The sequence below is a fragment of the Erigeron canadensis genome, chromosome 3, assembly GCF_010389155.1.
Source record: "Erigeron canadensis isolate Cc75 chromosome 3, C_canadensis_v1, whole genome shotgun sequence".
In the NCBI taxonomy this organism is placed as follows: Eukaryota; Viridiplantae; Streptophyta; class Magnoliopsida; order Asterales; family Asteraceae; genus Erigeron; species Erigeron canadensis.
In genome coordinates this window covers 46,906,028-46,923,992 of record NC_057763.1, presented here as the reverse complement: position 1 = coordinate 46,923,992, position 17,965 = coordinate 46,906,028, and the positions used below count along the sequence as shown (strand labels likewise).

At 34.2% G+C, this 17,965-nt stretch overlaps 3 protein-coding genes across 3 annotated transcripts; 2 read left to right on the top strand and 1 right to left on the bottom strand.

Moving 5' to 3' along the window:
* Positions 1-7,568: 7,568 nt before the first annotated feature.
* On the top strand, positions 7,569-9,082 carry LOC122592332 (probable transcription factor At1g61730). Its single transcript, XM_043764533.1, has one exon. The coding sequence runs from the start codon at positions 7,776-7,778 to the stop codon at positions 8,865-8,867; it is 1,092 nt and encodes a 363-aa protein (XP_043620468.1). The 5' UTR covers positions 7,569-7,775; the 3' UTR covers positions 8,868-9,082.
* Positions 9,083-10,875: 1,793 nt separating this feature from the next.
* Positions 10,876-12,316, bottom strand: LOC122594543. Its single transcript, XM_043766986.1, has 3 exons — positions 12,140-12,316; positions 11,422-11,627; positions 10,876-11,344 (listed from the first exon to the last, which is right to left on the bottom strand). Exons 1-3 carry the CDS (start codon positions 12,269-12,271, stop codon positions 11,044-11,046), a joined length of 639 nt encoding a protein of 212 aa, XP_043622921.1. The 5' UTR covers positions 12,272-12,316; the 3' UTR covers positions 10,876-11,043.
* A 3,223-nt stretch (positions 12,317-15,539) lies between these two features.
* On the top strand, positions 15,540-17,025 carry LOC122592259. Its single transcript, XM_043764449.1, has 3 exons — positions 15,540-15,627; positions 15,781-16,525; positions 16,628-17,025. Exons 1-3 carry the CDS (start codon positions 15,540-15,542, stop codon positions 16,866-16,868), a joined length of 1,074 nt encoding a protein of 357 aa, XP_043620384.1. The 3' UTR covers positions 16,869-17,025.
* Positions 17,026-17,965: the final 940 nt, after the last annotated feature.

Sequence of the window (17,965 nt, the reverse complement as noted above, 5' to 3'; positions counted from 1 at the left end):
TTTGCAAGAACTAGGTTTGTTGAATAAGTTGTGTAAAATCAGTTTAATATGATGAAGAATGATCTTGTATATGTTTGAAATCAGTGAATATTGATGTTAAAGTGATACAAAGAGAAGTATAATCTTTTAGTGATGATTTAAGTGTTAATTAAGCTAGAAAGGTCATTGGTGGGTTGATATAATCAAGAACATTCTGACAGAAATAATTTTCTATATTAAATCGGGGGAACTGAACATGTGAGGGCATTTTCAAGCAAAAGTATCAAAATAAAAGTTGTAGAAAAATGAGTTAAGATTAACCTACAACCGGAATTACTCAAAAATACTAAACAGAACGAAAGATATGAATTTTCTACTGAAACTGGTCAAAGCTGTTATTTTGTCTGAATATTTTATGCACTTTGACAATATTTATCTCCTAAACCAAAAGGCTCCAGGAGGTCATACTTTGTGGAAAGTAATTTCAATGTGTTTTGAACTAAAAATAAAATCATGGGATTTTTCTAACAATCAGAACATCAAGAACTTTTATAAAACTTCTGATATCGCAAGCAGTGCCCATTCGGGACAGTTTTTGTTTGGATAATTTTTAAGAACACCAAACATCATCTAAAAATTCACCAAAAATTCACAAAAATACTAGATACAAATAAGTCACTGTGTAAAAATCATGAAGGTCCAAATAATTCGGCTTGACCCCAAAATAGTATCCAACATTTCATAAAAATCTGAATTAAAAATAGAAAATTTGAAAGGAAACTAACCATTTGTATAAGGGGCTAAAAGATGCACTAAAAGACCATAATGGGCTAACCCGGCCCAAATACTAAACCCATAGAACAATACATCAGTAGGCCCACTTGGGCCAACAAACCATAAAGTCCAATAACCAATATAACCCATTAAGCACATAACCCAAATAAGGTTAAGCCCAATAACTAAACTAAGCCCAAGTCACTTAAAAACCCATCACATTTTGGCCCAATTGATAATGGCCCATAACACTTAAACGAATTTCATGAGATAAGTGTAATCTAAATAAAACAAAGATAATTAAGTGAGATAGGCATAAGTAATTATGTTAACCAAGCTATATATTGATATCACAAATGCTAATTCGTGCTAAAGTTGGTTACACATCAAATGATGAATAAGGATAATATAACTTAATATGGCATTTATATATGATAACCTAATATGCCAAGTGAAACCACAAATGAAGCCAAGTTACCGAGAACCTAACAACTTATAACTACGCATGTAATAAAAGTAACATTTTACACCATCAATCTCTACAACCAAAACGATGCGAGTGTTACCAATATACTTGGATCCCACAATTGATAGCAACATAATGAAAATGGCATTTCTAAGTGATGGCTTAAGATAGGAACTTACGTATATTAGTCCTATCGTAGGGATAGTCTTGGCTTGAAATATGATGGATGAACATAATGGATATATGGTCAAGGAAGCTATAGATGGGAAATACCCATTTTGGATAGATGAGTATAATATGCGGCATATCAAGGTGAGTCATAGCCCCCTTTCAAACTACTTTATGTGTTTAACTATCGGGGTGAAAAGCATGACATATATATATATATAAAATGATTTTTGCTAATATGACTATGAAATGAAATTGTTTAGTATGTTCAATGTGATAAATGTTTTATGATGAGCTTGAGTTCTGTCAACCCGTTTTCTTTCGGTACATACTATTTACTCCGAAAGTGGAGGCCTGTAGTTAGAGAGTTGTGCAACTAGGATTTGTCCACCCACCCAACGTGTAACGGTGGGATGTCTGGTTGCCTTTGTGATGGCCATCATTCCCAGTCCGACCACGCGGTGTTCTAGCTACCTAAATTGAATGGTCGTCTCCATGGCATGACCCTATTATATTAATACGGCACTTGATTGACAGTTTGTGCTATGAAATGAATTATTTATATATATATATATTGTTGGACTTGATAAAATGGTAGTAGTAGTGGCTCAAGCATTTACTCATCAAAATTATGTAAATTATGCCTTTGTGGCTAAATGAAATTGATATTGAATTATGCCTTGTGGCTAAGTGAAATTGATATTAATATTGTTGATAATGGAAATGTTTTGAACATACGGATTGGGTATCGTCCCTCATATGATATCTTGAAAGACGTTGAAATTGGTGACATTGAAATGATTTTGGTAACCGAATGATTTTGGTATGATACGATTAATCGATTTATATACTTTTTCTCATGATGATTTGACAAATGAGAACCTAAAATTTTACTATGGATTTTTCCAAGTCTTGATATGACATTATGGTATTTGGAAACTTGATAATATGATATGAAAATTTTGTCGGTCATATGGTTTGGATATTTTGAAATGTAATAGTAATCGGTTTTCTAAGTATTAAAACGGTGATGTACCAAGATTTATATAAAAACCTATGCACTCACCAACTACGCTTTTCAGGAAATAAGCTTACGCATTGAGGATTAATATGCTTCATGATTATTTGCATTGCACTTTGGAGTCAAAGATCAAACCTTGTGATAGGCAATGGAATTCGCCTTGATCATTGTAGTTTACTATTTCATGTGCTTGTTATTTGGTTCGTTGACTTAATATCCAAGTATGGTGGACGCATTTGTACTTGGAAATTGGTTTACATGTTTGTACATTGTAAATTCTTTTTATCAAATAAAGCTATGGTGAATGTTATTTATAATCCTTTGTTTTGAATACTCGACTTTCTGTACATCTCATTGTTCCGCCTTAGTTGGGGTGTTACATTTGTGGGAAGGATAGATGAAAATCTGATGTGACACAGTGATTAGAATGTTTGTTAGATGGATATCCTAAACTGATGCGAACAGTCGACCATCCACAATAAGGATGTCCATAGAAAATTTGTGGTGACATGGAGGGTGTTTGTAGAAAGACTATTGATGTGGGTGGTAACATGGAGGATGTCCATCCATGGTTGTTTGTAGAGAAGGATGAGGAAGAATGAGGAGTGATAAAGGTAAAAGACAAAAGTTACTTTGGAATTTATTTGGTTGTTTGTAAGAAGGATGGATATATTATTGTTGTGGGTAAAAAATATTTGTAGGAAGGATGGATGAAAAGCTGACGTAGCATGTTGATTAGGATGTTTGTTAGAAGGATATCCTGAACTAATGCGGATAATCTAATATATCGGCATGCAGAAGAGGCTGCGCCAACATACCACTGTCAATATTTCCCATAGGGTGTGCTCTAACCAATATCACATTTGATTCATTAAAGATATAAACGTACAACTCATTAACTTGTAAGAAAAAAATCAATGTTTTAAATATCGGTATTTTGGTCGTACCGGTCGGGTACCCGGTACCGGTATTACCGGTATACCGGCCGGTACGTACCGGCAAGATAATTTAATTTTTGTATTTTTATTTTTATAAAAATCCTATAAAACTTGTTACAATTTAACAAAAATAGTCTTAAAAATAATACCAAATAGGTATTTTATAACAAAATATAAGTTTTAAAGTTTATAAATAACAAAACATAATATTAAAGTATCAAAAAATAATTTTAAAAAAAATTAAAAAAAAATGCAAAATACCGGTATTACCATTCCGGTAATACTGGAAATACCGGCCGGTATTGAATAGTGAAAATATCAGACAAAATACAGGGATAGTTGTACCGGGATACCACCCGGTATCCGGTATTCCGGGTAATACAGGCCGGTACGTACCGGTATTTAAAACACTGATAAAAACAATTCAATTTTCATATCACACGAAATATGAAATGCAAAATTTTAATATAATACTTTACCCGAATCTTGAAAGTTAAAATTTTAATACTATTCTGATAAATGATCTAAATTTTTGAACACAATTTTGGTTTTGGTCTTGATCTGAACCAATTGTTAGCCATATATAGTCGATAATACTTAAGCTTATCATTGTTTATTTCATGATTTTTAACAAACTAATCATGTAACCTATCTTTATAAACATGTATGTATAATATATAGATTCAATAAATAGTTCGTAAATAAATTGTTATGAATCATTAAGCTTACGACAATGTTACTATGCATTTTAAATAACATTGTTATTGTTATTACTATATATTCTCAAATTCTGTTGAAAAAACAAACAACAAAAAAAACTATATATTCTCAAATTATATAGTAGTTTCTAATTAAGAACATATGTGTAGGAATATGCTTAATTAGCATGGAAACTCGTACAGAGTAAAGGGAACTAAATTCCCAATTATTGACCATAAGCAAATCCAACAGGTCATCCAATAAGCGGTGACCATTCATAATCAATGGAACAAAACCCTTTTCAGCACTATCTTATCTTATCTTGTATATAGAAATTATAAGTCTTGGCACAAGTTTATGTCTCAAGCTATGGCTTTGACTAGGTTGTCATGGTCCTTCCAAGCTATTTTAGAAGACAGAAACCCACTCAATGGCTCGACTTGTCTCTCATTCATGGATGGAGACAATCGTAGCATCCCAACCCAGTTGGTTAGGCTCGTTGTCAAAACCGAATACAAACTACATGAAAAAAATATGAGTCGAAGAATGGTGTTGAAAATCGGTACCATTGGGCTAGCCTTGGGTTCTTACGCTCCAAATGTACTTGCTAATGTAACACCCGTCGAGATGGTCCCACTTTCTCCATCCGCCAGATCACCTGGGTTTCCGACCATTGAGTGTCATTATTCTTCTAGTTACTCTTATTTCTTCTTTCCCATTTTCTTTTATATGTAAGTAGTTGATATTTAAGTTAATCTCTATTCACGAGTTAGCATAATAGATTAATAATTACATGTATTGTGATAGGCTATTGATAATTAGATTTAGATATATGTACCAAATATGAAAGCACGTTAAAAGAACATCATGATCGATCAAATATTGGTTTTTATAAAGTGTCTTCGTTTGGTTAATTATTATTAGTGTTTATCTTTTCTTCATGTCGCCAATTTGAATATGATTATTAAGTTTCCTTCATATGAGTTTCCATTGTTAATTATAAAGAATTAAAGTAATGCAATAGATTGGTAAACTGCAATGAGTGGTACTAGACTACTAGCTACATGCATTAACGCGAGACACAAAATAGAGTAACTAAATTAGAATTGGTCTGCAACTTTATGTGGTTAAACGCGGGCTTAACTCTTGACTGACTCTAGCGCCGGATTCGATCAACTTTTTAGAACATATGATTTAGTAAGTTAATGAGAAGCTGCTTAATATAATATATTGATCACAACTAGTTTGTTTATATGAAAAACGAGCATAATACCCGCGTGTTGCGACGGAATTTTGTTTTACAATTTTGATATAGATTCGGGGGTAGTTTAGTCCAACTGTAGAGGTGGGTATAGAAAGATGTATTAAAGTGAAGGGCATTTTAAACTTATCAGGTTCTTAATGACTTAAAGCTAGTTTGCTTTATAAGGGATTATAGATAGAAAAAACAAACATGTCAAAGTTGTATTTTATATTAAGTTTTAATTTACATAACGATATTTATTAAAACATTTATTTAATGTTAAATGTTAATGTATACAAAAACCTACATGTTGCATTTTTTTTCTATATCTATATCCCCTAATAAAATATATTGAATTTTTATATTTTAGGAAATTCAACACTTTTTTATATCCAAAATACCCCTATTTCTTAATCCTAATTCCCCTATATATTTAATTTATACTTTTATACTATCTAATAAAAAAGCAACTCTCTCTTTAAAATAACATTAATGATTAAATTACACTATTAGTCTTTTATTTTTTAAAATATCTTCATTAACCTTTCAAATCAATTAGTTTTACATCAATTATCTACACCACTTGACGCCACCTCCATGACCAACAGTCGTTCCCACCACCACATCGTCGCCGCCACGACCACCGCCGCATTGCGTGAGTACCATGTTAGTCCCTTATAAAGAGAATAAGATTAAGAAATTAAGCATAATTTTTCTTCCCAAAATACCCCTACTAAAACATAAAGTATTCATATACCATCATTTCCCAATTCTCTCTAATTATTACATACTCTTATCGACCTTCTATCACCCTCCGTCGCCGCTCTCCTTCTCCACCGCCTCCCTCGATCTCCACCACCACCTCCCTTTTATATTATCATTGTATTCTAGCCGCCGCAACGCGCGGGCACTATGCTCGTTTCATATAAATTGGACTCCAAATATGAGTTTGAATTAAAATACAAGTTTTAACCATACAATATCCTAGATTGAATACCAAAATCCGAGTTTAAACTAAGATACAAGTTTTAACCATACAATGTCAAAAGATTAACACCAAACTACGAGTTTAAACTAGAATATAAATTTTAACCATTAACTCCTGTTGAATTTTCACTCAAGCCAAAATGAATATTAAAGTGTTAAACTCGATTTTGTAAAATTATACATGCAATAATTTGCATTTGAGTTTGATACAAGCTCGAAAGCTAAGATTAGTTTAGGAATATGATAGCTAAGTGAAAGGATATAGAATAAAAAGATATAGAATAAAAAGACTTTAACAATAATAATACAGTAACAAATCTGATGAAATATTATCATTCAGAATATAACTATATTCAATTTCTCATATGAATTAAGAAAACAAATATTTTTTTTCCCTAAAAGGTAAATTTTAAAATAAGAAACCAATTAACTTGATAAAAAAAAAAAACTTACATACTCGCAGGTAATTTCATAATCATCAAATTAAACTAAAAAAAACTGCTTTATTATATATTATTATAAAATCTGGTATAGACATAAGCAACAAATGTCACTAGTTAGTATATAAACAAGTCTATAGTTTAATAAGAACCAAACATACTTTATTAAATTAAAAACGGACCATGTATTAAATAATGTATAGTAGACTGGTTTAGCTAAAGTCCAAGAAAAGAATTGAACGCCGAACACCGGCATAAACCTTAAGAACCCCGATCAAGATTTCTTCACCGAATGAAGAGTTATGGAAGAAATTCTTTGCCGACTGCCAACAAAGCAATCGAGGTTCGGCATATTCACACCATACCCAATGCTCTTAGAGGTTTAATAAACTTTGTTTCATAGGTTGATCCCGTTATTATTTTTTGGTCCATCGGACCTCATGACTTTTTAGTAATTTTTTGCATATGTATGTATATGCGTGATTGATATCTTTCTTATTTGTTTTCATGACTAGTTGATACCTCATTGAAGTATGCACATGTCATTTATAATTGTTTTTATCATCCCACTTTATTAGTTTTATGGACGCTATTATATTTATTACATTATGTTTTTATGTTGATGACTAATACTTCCAAATGAGTTATTTTTACTATGGATTTGAGCTAAAGTGTATTATGTTGTATATTTGTTACTATTCACTATTATTAATGTAGTCAGATGATACTCGTATCAGGTATCGTTACTGAACTCTTTAAAATCACTTACTATTCTTTCGTTTGACCCGAGATACTTTTGAAAGCAATTGATAAGGTAAGACCACAAGTTCGAAAACCACTAAGCTTGAGTCAACTTGATAGAGCTCGACTTAAATAGTTTATCAAAAGGTCGGATCGTTATGACCGATAAACTTAACCCTACAATTGTAGACGTCTTGACAAGTCAATCTAGAGATTCCTTGCCTTGATACACAGCACAGCACAGCACATATAGCATTAGCCCGACTACCCTTTCAAACCCTAGATTTCAATTCACCCCTCTTTCTTTCTCTCACCAACAATGGCCGGATCGGAAAACGAACACAACAATTCATCATCAGGTGAAGAAGAAGAAGAAGAAGAAGAAGAAGTTTCATCACAAGGATCCGAATCAGAATCTGAACCCGACAAAACATCAACCCCGCCACCATCTTCCAAAAAAACCCAAATCACCTCCAATTCATCATCCTCATCAGAATCTGACTCCGAACCAGAACCCGTACCCGACCCGACTATTAAACCCATATCTTCAAAGTCCATGGATCTTGATGCTGTGTCGAAAAAACCCAGATCCAAGATTCCTACTTCACGCTTTTCCCCACCCCCGAGCACCGGGAAAAGGCCGGCGGAGGTGGAGGATGACGGCGGCGATGTGAAAAGAGCTAAGAAGGAAACGGTGGTTGCTGTGGCGGCGCCGGATGCTGGTCTTGTTGCTGATAATGGTGGCGAAAAAAAGGGACTTTTTCAAAGATTGTGGAGTGAAGAGAATGAAATTGAGTTAATTCAAGGTATGATTAATTATGTTGAAAAAAAAGGCAAAGATCCCAGTGCCGATGTTAATGATTTTCATGAATTTGTTAAGGAATCACTTCATGTTGATGTCAATGATAAGCAAGTTTTGACCAAAGTCAGACGTTTAAGAAAAAAATATTTAAACAATGCTTCCAAAGTCGAGAAAGATGGGAAAGTTCGGTCCTTTTCGAACCCCCATGAAAAGATAATGTACGATTTGTCGAAAAGTTTATGGGGGAGCGATGGGAATAAGAATGTAGTTAAGAGCAGTATTAAGAAAGTTAATGTGACACCCAAGACTATTAATAAGAGTCTTAAAGCGGGAAGCGGGAATGGTGAGGTGCCCGCGAATGAGGGCAAGGTTAAAGCTTTGTCTGGGCACGTGTTGGACGGGTTTTGTTCGACGGGGTTGGTGTTAGGGGACGAGGGGATCATGAAAAAGGGTTTGGAGTTGCTATCGGGTGCCAAGAAGATTGAGATGATGAAGAAGTGGAAGGAGCTTAAGGTGGAAGAACTTAAGCATTTCATGAAGAAGGTGGATATATTGAAAGAGCAAGCGGGTATTGTGGTGGACGCGATCGATAAATCTGGCGCCAATTAAGGTACATTATGATTGTGGGTTGTATCTTCTTAGGATTTATGGAAGTGCTTAAAAGGGTTAGATTTTGTTTCGTTATAATATATGTAATATGTTTGTTTGGTAAGTTTATGAGCTAATTTGGTAAAGTGAACTTTTGACAGTTTCGTATATGTTTTCTTTTTGAATGAATATGTACTGTTAAGGTGAACAAATCAATTGAGCTTGTATTATAGCAATTTAACTTTGCTCGTTCAGTTGTTTGATAGTATGGATTGTTATTAATCCATCTTGAATACTTGACCGTGATGCCTTTTTATTTGTTCTTCATCCTACGCGTCGTGTTTGTGGGAATTTTCAGATTTGGGTGATTTAACTATACTACTTGTGCCTTGTATGTTAAGCATGCATAGAATTTGTCAATTTGGTGAGATGAAATTGCTTTCAGTTTAATGTTTCTATTAAATAGCATAAATGCTGCCTTATTATGCACGTTCTCTTCATTGCTTCATTATCGTTGCTTCATTAGCTTTCGTTATCCTTCACTCCCATTTTGTTGACCTTTTTATCTGTTCGTCACAGCATGCTCTTTTTTGTCCTTTCTTATGCTTGGTAAGTTAATCGTCAACTATAGACTTATCATCTAGAAGGTTCATTGAGGTTTAGTTTCAAGTTTAACTGAAGCATTCTTGAAAGATGTAAAGAGTGACCATTCTCATGAGTATATACGTTGGCCAGACTTTTAAGTAATAAATCTAAATTATATATATAGGGCTCTGTCAGAGTATCGGTATTAAGTGGTATGCTGGTGGTGAGATCGATTCATAGCTTTTTTTTTTTAGGATCAAAGGTTTTGTTATTAACCAAGATAGTTGCATGAAAAGTTATTGTGGTGGGTGATTAGGTTTTGGGATTAAGAAATCATATATTCCTCTTATTGTTTCACAAAATACAATCACACATTCACACTGTTGTAATTACTAATTAGTCAAATGTCAAAACACCCATGGATGCTATCAAAATAAGGAATGTTCATGGATAAATGAACACTTACGTAAAGTTCAACGAGTGACTTAATGTTATGTCAAACATTTAATACTTATGGTTAATGTCAACTGATTCATAGTTGCTAATTCAGTTTAACTGTTTAAGTTAAACTAGTTGGGCAAAATGTTAGTTGAAGTGATCCTTTCAAGTTGATATAGCTCTTTAGAAACATCATTATATTGTTGGTGAATGATTAGCTGGTGGGTTTGATTTCAATAACTGCAATAAATGAACAATAGAAAAGAGTTATTTTGGCAAATAACTTAGATGATCTATTGTTTCATATAGATAAGTAAATTGGTCTAAATTAAACTGGTGCAATAAAGTGAGAAGATTCTTATAGAGTGTTATGTGATGCCTAAGTCTCGATATGGAAATAAGAATTAATTGCAGATTCTGATATCATTTTTTAGGTTTATCAACGTGTTTTTTTTTTATAGTAACGAAATCAATTTTAAGCAGGTCGCTTTGTTTTTAATTATCTAGGTTGCTTTAATAATTGTGGTTAACGATGATAATCAGAGATAGGAATCCATTATAATGTGAAGTAATATGAGAATGAAAGGAGGAATTTCCATTCACGTGGCCCATGTGGGTTACATTCAGGTTTAGTTATCTACTTATCTAGAATTGCAAGTTGCAACCTTATTATGGAATCTATCCAAGTGAGAAGCTCTATCAAATATCAATAAGTTAGGGTTCATTAGGCATCAGCGGAAAGATTATCCGCCCATGAAAGCACATTGTTTTTGTAGTTTCATTTTTCTTCGGGTTCATACAGATTGTCAAATCTAGAGTCAGTGTGTAAATAAGGTGGATACACTCTAGGCTGTTTTCCATATCTTCCTATTTATGGAATGTCGTATCTGTGCCTTGGACAGTACAATTTTGTAGTCTGTGTTATGGGAAAGGGATTGGTTGTGGGGTCGATAAACATGACATTAATTGGTGCAAGAAGTGTAAAAACAAGTAAACAACTACAGCGTTTAACAATCTGCCTACATCCATTTTCTTTGCTAGCGTTTCATTAGGAAAATCAAATAACATGCGATATTCAAGAATAAATGAAAAGGATTGCCTTTTGGGTGATAAATATACAACAAAAAATTAGAAAAAAAAAACAAAGATATCTGGATTAGATTATATTAATTTCTCAAACAGGCGCTGATGGTGCAGCCTGGTGCACTGGCCCAGGTGGGTTCCTCATCGGTCCAGGTGGTATCATCATCGGCCCATGTGGGTTCATCATTGGTCCGTGTGGGTTCATCATCATTTCTTCTTTCTTGACAGCACTTGCGGAAATGTAGTAAGAAACTGCCAACATGCCATGAATGAAGCATGCAATGCCTCCAATGGACAGGTAACGATGATTTGAAACTCCACATGATTTTCTTGAACTCGAGTTAGCCATGACTCCAGCAATTAGCAATCCGAAGCCAATGAGTAATGTAATCCTGGTACAAAGCTTTATACATCAGGTACAGTTTTACTTTATCTCATATTCAAGGGGTTAGCAGTCCAAAAGGTGTACCATGATAAGATGAGTGAAGCCATGGCTAATTGTTTGTTAGAGGTGGCTCGGTCCAGTTCTGGTCTGGACAATGCCAGGTGGCAGCCACCAAACAAGTTTGCAATGGCGTGTGCGAATGCCAAAAGTACTGCAGCTACGAACCCGAGCTTAAATGCTTGATAACTTGGATCCCTACACTCAATGACCCACACTCTTAGATTCTGCGTCTGCAAAATCATCACAATTAGAACACTGACAGTATAAGTATTGTTGGTGTCTAGAAGACAGAAGTGAGTGTTTCAGCCGTTGCAAGTGTTATAACATTAGGTTAGAAAATAGATTAGCCGGGTGGGTTGGTAACGAGCCAAAATTAATAGTTATGAGTTACGTGCCAAAATAGAGCTGGCCGGTTTAGATAGTCAAATATCTAAGATGAAATCAATTAACTGGTTGAAGAATCTGACTTTTTTGGATAATACAGTTAATGTATTAATATGATTCATTTTCTTTATATAGCAAAGTATTATTAATTCTACAGACTATCTGAGCAGTAGTATTTAAACTAAAACCAAGTCATTCATAAGCATATAGGTTGAAATTGTCACACTTTTGTTAGACAGTCGACATATTTTTGCATGTAATTAAGAGGTGGACCGGTAAGCCTAAATGTCTTGTTTTTAATTGTTTCCTGTGTGATAATATTACTACGATGCTTGTTACTGCAAGTAAGAAAACATACCTTGTTTTGAGCTACCTCGGCCTCAATGCCAAGAATTCCTGCCGTGAGATCCATGGCTATGATCAACAAACAGACAAATGGAACAATATATGGACCCACGCTATGACCGTACGCTGAACTGTTCAACGCCATTCTTTTTAATGTCGGATCGGTTTAGAAAAGATGAAGGGAGGACAAACAGTCTTGGGTTTTTATGGGCACGGCTTAGAAGATGAAGTTGAAAGACGGAATATAATAAATAAAGTGGAATGAAAGGGAACAGTGAATGAGGTTGAAATGGTGTGGTAAGGTTAGCTGTTTGGTAAGCTTGCTTGGATTCCTTCCATGGCTAACAAGGAAAGCAGGGTATCTTTTCATCTATCAATGATTTACCGATTATCTAAAACATCACATTTTCAAAACCAGGATATGATTATCTAATGAAAAGTTTTGCAAATGTCATGAAAGCAAACTACTTGCACTTGGAATATTTATATTATTAATTTATTAGTTGCTATAACAAGTTTTATTACTAAAGTAAAATGGATATAATAAAAGATTTTTTTTTTTTTAATAAATTGTCCAAAAAGTTATTTTACAGCTACATCTTTATCACATTATTATCATTATGTTCATGTCAAGGTTAGTTCCAGGATTTACGTCATCTTTTAGTTACCTAAGTTGCGTGACCAATGTGTTGAATTTGTGTTTTTTTTTAGAGTTAATTTCATTACATGCCCCTGTGGTTTCCCATTTTTTCATTTTTCGCCCCTCTCGTTTGGGCGTATCATTACATATCCCTGTGGTCACTTTCCCTTTCATTATAAACCCCTCATTCAAACGTCCGTTTGCTCTCCTCCGTCACCCATTGCACGTGCGTCCTACATGAGGGCAGATATGACCTTTCCCATCTATACCTACCTTATATCTCTGAAATTAACTCTTTATTCTATTTTTCTCTAATTAAAAAAACGTTTTTCTCTCTCTCACACAGACACACACACGCACAAAACCCTTATTTTTTCCCCTTTTATCAATAACAACCCTTATACTTTGGGTAACCAAAATCAAAATCAATGGTTATGTTCAATCCAGATGAAGTTGACGAAAAAGGAGTGCCGATTTGGAGGTCTAAACTATTCACTCCAGAAGATCATAAGTTGCTAAAGATGCACTACAGTAAGAATTTGGATACATATTTGTTTATTTATATATATATTTTTATATTCTTTGTAATTATTTAATATATATATATATATGTATGTATGTATTTATACTGACCTATTTTTTCTATTTTTTTGTTTTTGTATTACAGAGCAAATGGGCAATTTATTTTCAATTAGGATTCATCATGGTGGATTCTTTACTAGACCTCCAGGTAGGGAATATTATAATGGTGAAGAAGTAATTACTGATTACATAGACAGTGATCTTTTTTCTATCCATGAGTTTAATTATTTCATTAAGAGGTTAGGTTATAATGAAAAACTGGTTATGTTTTATCATTACCTGCAACCTGATAAGGACGATTTAGATTATGGGTTGAAACCATTTGCTTGTGATCAAGATGTGCTAAAGTTGTTAAAATTTGTTGGAAAGTATGACCTTTTTGATATTTATGTTGAACATGGTATATCAACTTTAGAAAATTGGGAATTCACTGGGGAAAGTAGTGTCAGAATTGAAGAAATAACTGAAGAAACTGAAAATGTCCAAGTGACTGTAGTTAAACCTAGGAAGACCTTTACAAGACTGTTATTGGGAGGTCCTAGTCAAGAAAGCTGTGAGAATGAGTATTTGTTTCATGATTCACCTCCTATTGTGCCTGCCAGTGATGAACCCCCTATTGTGCCTCCTAATGATGAAACCCATGCTAGTGATGAACCCAATGTACCTGCTAGTGATGAACCCAATGTGGCTGCTAGTGATGAACCTAATGTGACTGCTAATGATGATCAGTTCTTTCATAGCCATTTGGACCCAAGTGACAGGGTGAATGAGGTGGAAGTTGATATGAGTACATACAAAGAACACTTTGAAAAGGATGATGAGTGGCTTAAGAAAAGTGTAGAAATGGGAGTTGGGGATTTACAGATTAATGAAAAAGTAGTGGGTATTGATTTTGATCAATATGATAGTGGGGATGGATCAGAGAGTGAAGGAGGTACTAACAAGAAAAAAGTTAAAAGGTTTAAGAGGGTAGTGAAAGATGGCAAGGAAGTAATTGGTCCATTTCAGCCTGGTCAGGCTTTTAGTTGTCCAAAGCAGATTAAGAGTTTGGTGAAGAGTCATGCAGTGGAAACTAGGAGGAATTTAAAATTTGTAAAAAATGAGCCAAGAAGAATTAGAGTGAGATGCTTTGGGACAACTTCATGTTCAAAGAAAAAAACAAATGAGACAGAATCTTTGAATAGTTGTGAAAAAGATGATAAGGGTAAAACTGTAATGCAGAAAAGCCTACTTGCCCTTGGACCTTATTTGTGTCAAAGACAGATCAAGAGGAATTTTTAACTGTGAAAACTATTATTGAAACACATAAATGCTTACAAACCAGATCTATTAAATGGGCAAACTCAACCTTTCTTGCTCAACATCTTGGTGACACTCTCATAGCAGATCCAGAAATCAGTGGAAAGGCACTGAAACATCAATTACAGACTCACTTTATGCTGGGTTTAGATCAACAAGTTGTATACAGGGCAAAAAACAAAGCCATGAATAAACTCAGGGGTGATTTTGTAGGCCAATATGGAGTTTTGAGGAATTATGCACTTGAATTAAAGCATTGGAACCCAGGTACCACTGTGAAGATAGATTCTGAAATGCCTATGAATCCTGAATCAAATGAGAGGGTGTTTAGAAGATTGTACATTTGTTTTGGGGCATTTAAAAAAGGATTTAAAGCTGGTGGTAGGGAGTTGTTGGGATTGGATGGGGCATTTATGAAGGGCCCTTATCCTGGTCAAGTATTAACAGCAGTAGGTGTGGATGGGAATAATGGAATCTACCCCCTTGCATTTGCCATTGTTGAAGCAGAAACAAGAAGTTCATGGACATGGTTTCTTTCATGTCTTGGAGAGGATCTGGAATTAACACAGATGAGCAACTTCACCTTTGTTTCAGATAGGCAAAAGGTATATACATACTTAATAATTTACATATATTTAATCTGTTATAGTTAATATTCTATATATATTTAATCTGTTTATATATATATATACACACTAATCTATATTACACTTGTTATATGTGTTAGGGTATAATACCAGCAATTGAAAGCTTATATCCATGTGCTGAACATAGATTTTGTTTAAGACACATACATGAAAACTTGAAGGTTAAGTTTAAGTGTGGAGAATTGTACAAGGAGTTTTTGTGGAAATGTGCAACTAGAACAACCATTCCAGAGTTTGAAAGTGCAATGGGTGAACTGAGGGTTGCAAACACAAGGGTGCATGATTGGTTGAGACAAATCCCACCTAAACACTGGGATATGAGTCATTTCTCAGGTATATTTTAAGCTAATTACATGTGTTTATATATATATAGTTAATAATCTGTTTATATATATATTTTATAAGCTAATTTGTATAGTTAATAATCTGTTTATATATATATATATATAGTAGATAAATGTATTTATAGTATTTTAATTTATCCAGGAAGGGCAAATTGTGACATTTTGTTGAATAACATATGTGAGTCCTTTAATAGCAAGTTGGTAGATGCTAGAGATAAGCCAATAATAACATGTGTTGAATATATTAGAGAGTACATGATGAGAAGGATAGTTGTTGTTCAGAAAGTCATAGACAAGTGTGATGGACCACTAACTCCAACAGCAGCCTTGATTTTTGATGCAATTAAAAAGGAAGCAACCAAGTATACTGTGATATTCAATGGTGTGGATCAGTATGAAGTTAAAGGTCCATGGCAGGACCAAACTGTTGTCAATACAACTACAAAGAAATGTAGTTGCAGAAAGTGGGAGTTGACTGGTATTCCCTGCAAGCATGCAGTTGCAGCAATATGGAATATGAATGATAATGATGAGCAGCCTGGGGAACCAGAAGAGTGGGTTCATAGTGCATATAGATTGGAAACTTGGAAGGAGGTATATAAACATGTGTTGAATCCAGTCACTGGTCCCTCCACATGGCCAACAAGTGATTGCACACTCAAATTGTTACCCCCACATCATCATACACAGGTTGGCAAGCCAACAAAGAAAAGGAAAAGAGCTGCTGATGAGAAGGTAAAACAATCAAGTGTTTCAGGAGGTAAACTTTCTAGAGTTGGGAAAACTGTCACATGTTCAAAGTGTGGACAGAAAGGACATAACCAAAGAAGATGCAAAGGTCAAAGACCACCAGGTTCAAGTCAGCCAAACAAGAAACAAAAGAAAAGGTTTTTAATTTGATACTTTAACTTATTTTTTATGTTTTAGTCCAAACCAAGTTCATTTAATTCATTAACTTGTGTCATTGTTTATCATTGTGGTGGTGATAGTAAACCTAAAGCTGGGGTGGGTGCAAGTCAGGCAAGTGCAGGTCAAGGTCAGGGAAGTCAAGCTAGGGCAGTTGTAAGTCAGGCTCAAGGAAGTCAAGTTAGGGCAGGTGCTAGTCAGGCTCAAGGAAGTCAACCAAGTCAGAGCTTTGGAACACAAGCAAGTCAACCAATACCTGCTTCAGCTTATAGAACCAATACAAGTCCTAGGCTTAATGTCAAACGATTTGCTAGAGCCAATTGAAGACTTATGGTTCAATTTATATGACTTTTCTGCATTATGTAATTTGTGACTTATGCTTCAGGTTATGTGTTTGTTGAAACTTATGACTTCTGGTGTGTGATATGACTTATGGTATGTAATTTGTGGCTTATGTATGTTTAATTATGGTATGTAAAACAATCTGCCACTCGTTTGAATGATGCTTATTATTTAAAGCAAATTTTGTTAAATGTAATTCAACTTTTAGTGGCAATTTGACTTGTGTATAATGCTTGCATTTAGACTTATGTATTCTACTTGCATTTTGACACTGCAATAATTTTAGTGCAATTTTAGTGCTTGGTTACAAAAATACATTGGAAGTCAATATATTATGACACTGCTTGCATTTTGACAATATTTTGACAATATATAATGCTTGCATTTAGGAAGTCAATTTTAGTGCAATTTATGCCACTGCCGAAAATACATTCACCAAATATTAACATTCACTAAAACGAAAATACATATCATTCCATTAAAACATTACAACCAAGTACATGTTAGAGTTAATTTCATTACAACATTACTTAAAACCGATCAAGACAGCTACAAACAACACCCAACTACATATTAGATACATCCTCAGCCTCAACACTTGTTGCTCACTTGTACGCAATGAAGCTTCCAGATTGTTTTTTGCTCTTAATAGCCCAGGTATTATATCCATAGCTCTAGAGCACATGGGTTGATCAATCCAACAAAAAAAACCACAATTATACACCTACACCAACAATTAACTTATTAGGTTCAAAAAATTCCTTTCTTTTAGTTGAAATCAATGAAATTAACTATAAAAACATTAACAATTACTTACCTTGCTTGAACAACGATAAAACCTTCGACCCGGGTTATTAGGGGTCCATGATGTGAGAACAATAGCTGGATTTCCACACGAACAGGTTGTAACCATGATTAAAGAAACCTCTAATTTAAAGGAACGAATCTTTAATTTAGAGAAGGGAGAAGAAAAAGAAGAAAATGAATATTGGGGGGAAAAACCCTAGATGGGCGGCTATTTTGGGGGAGAAAAAAGTTTTTGGGGGGAAGATATTGGAGAGAAAAATAGAATAAAGGGA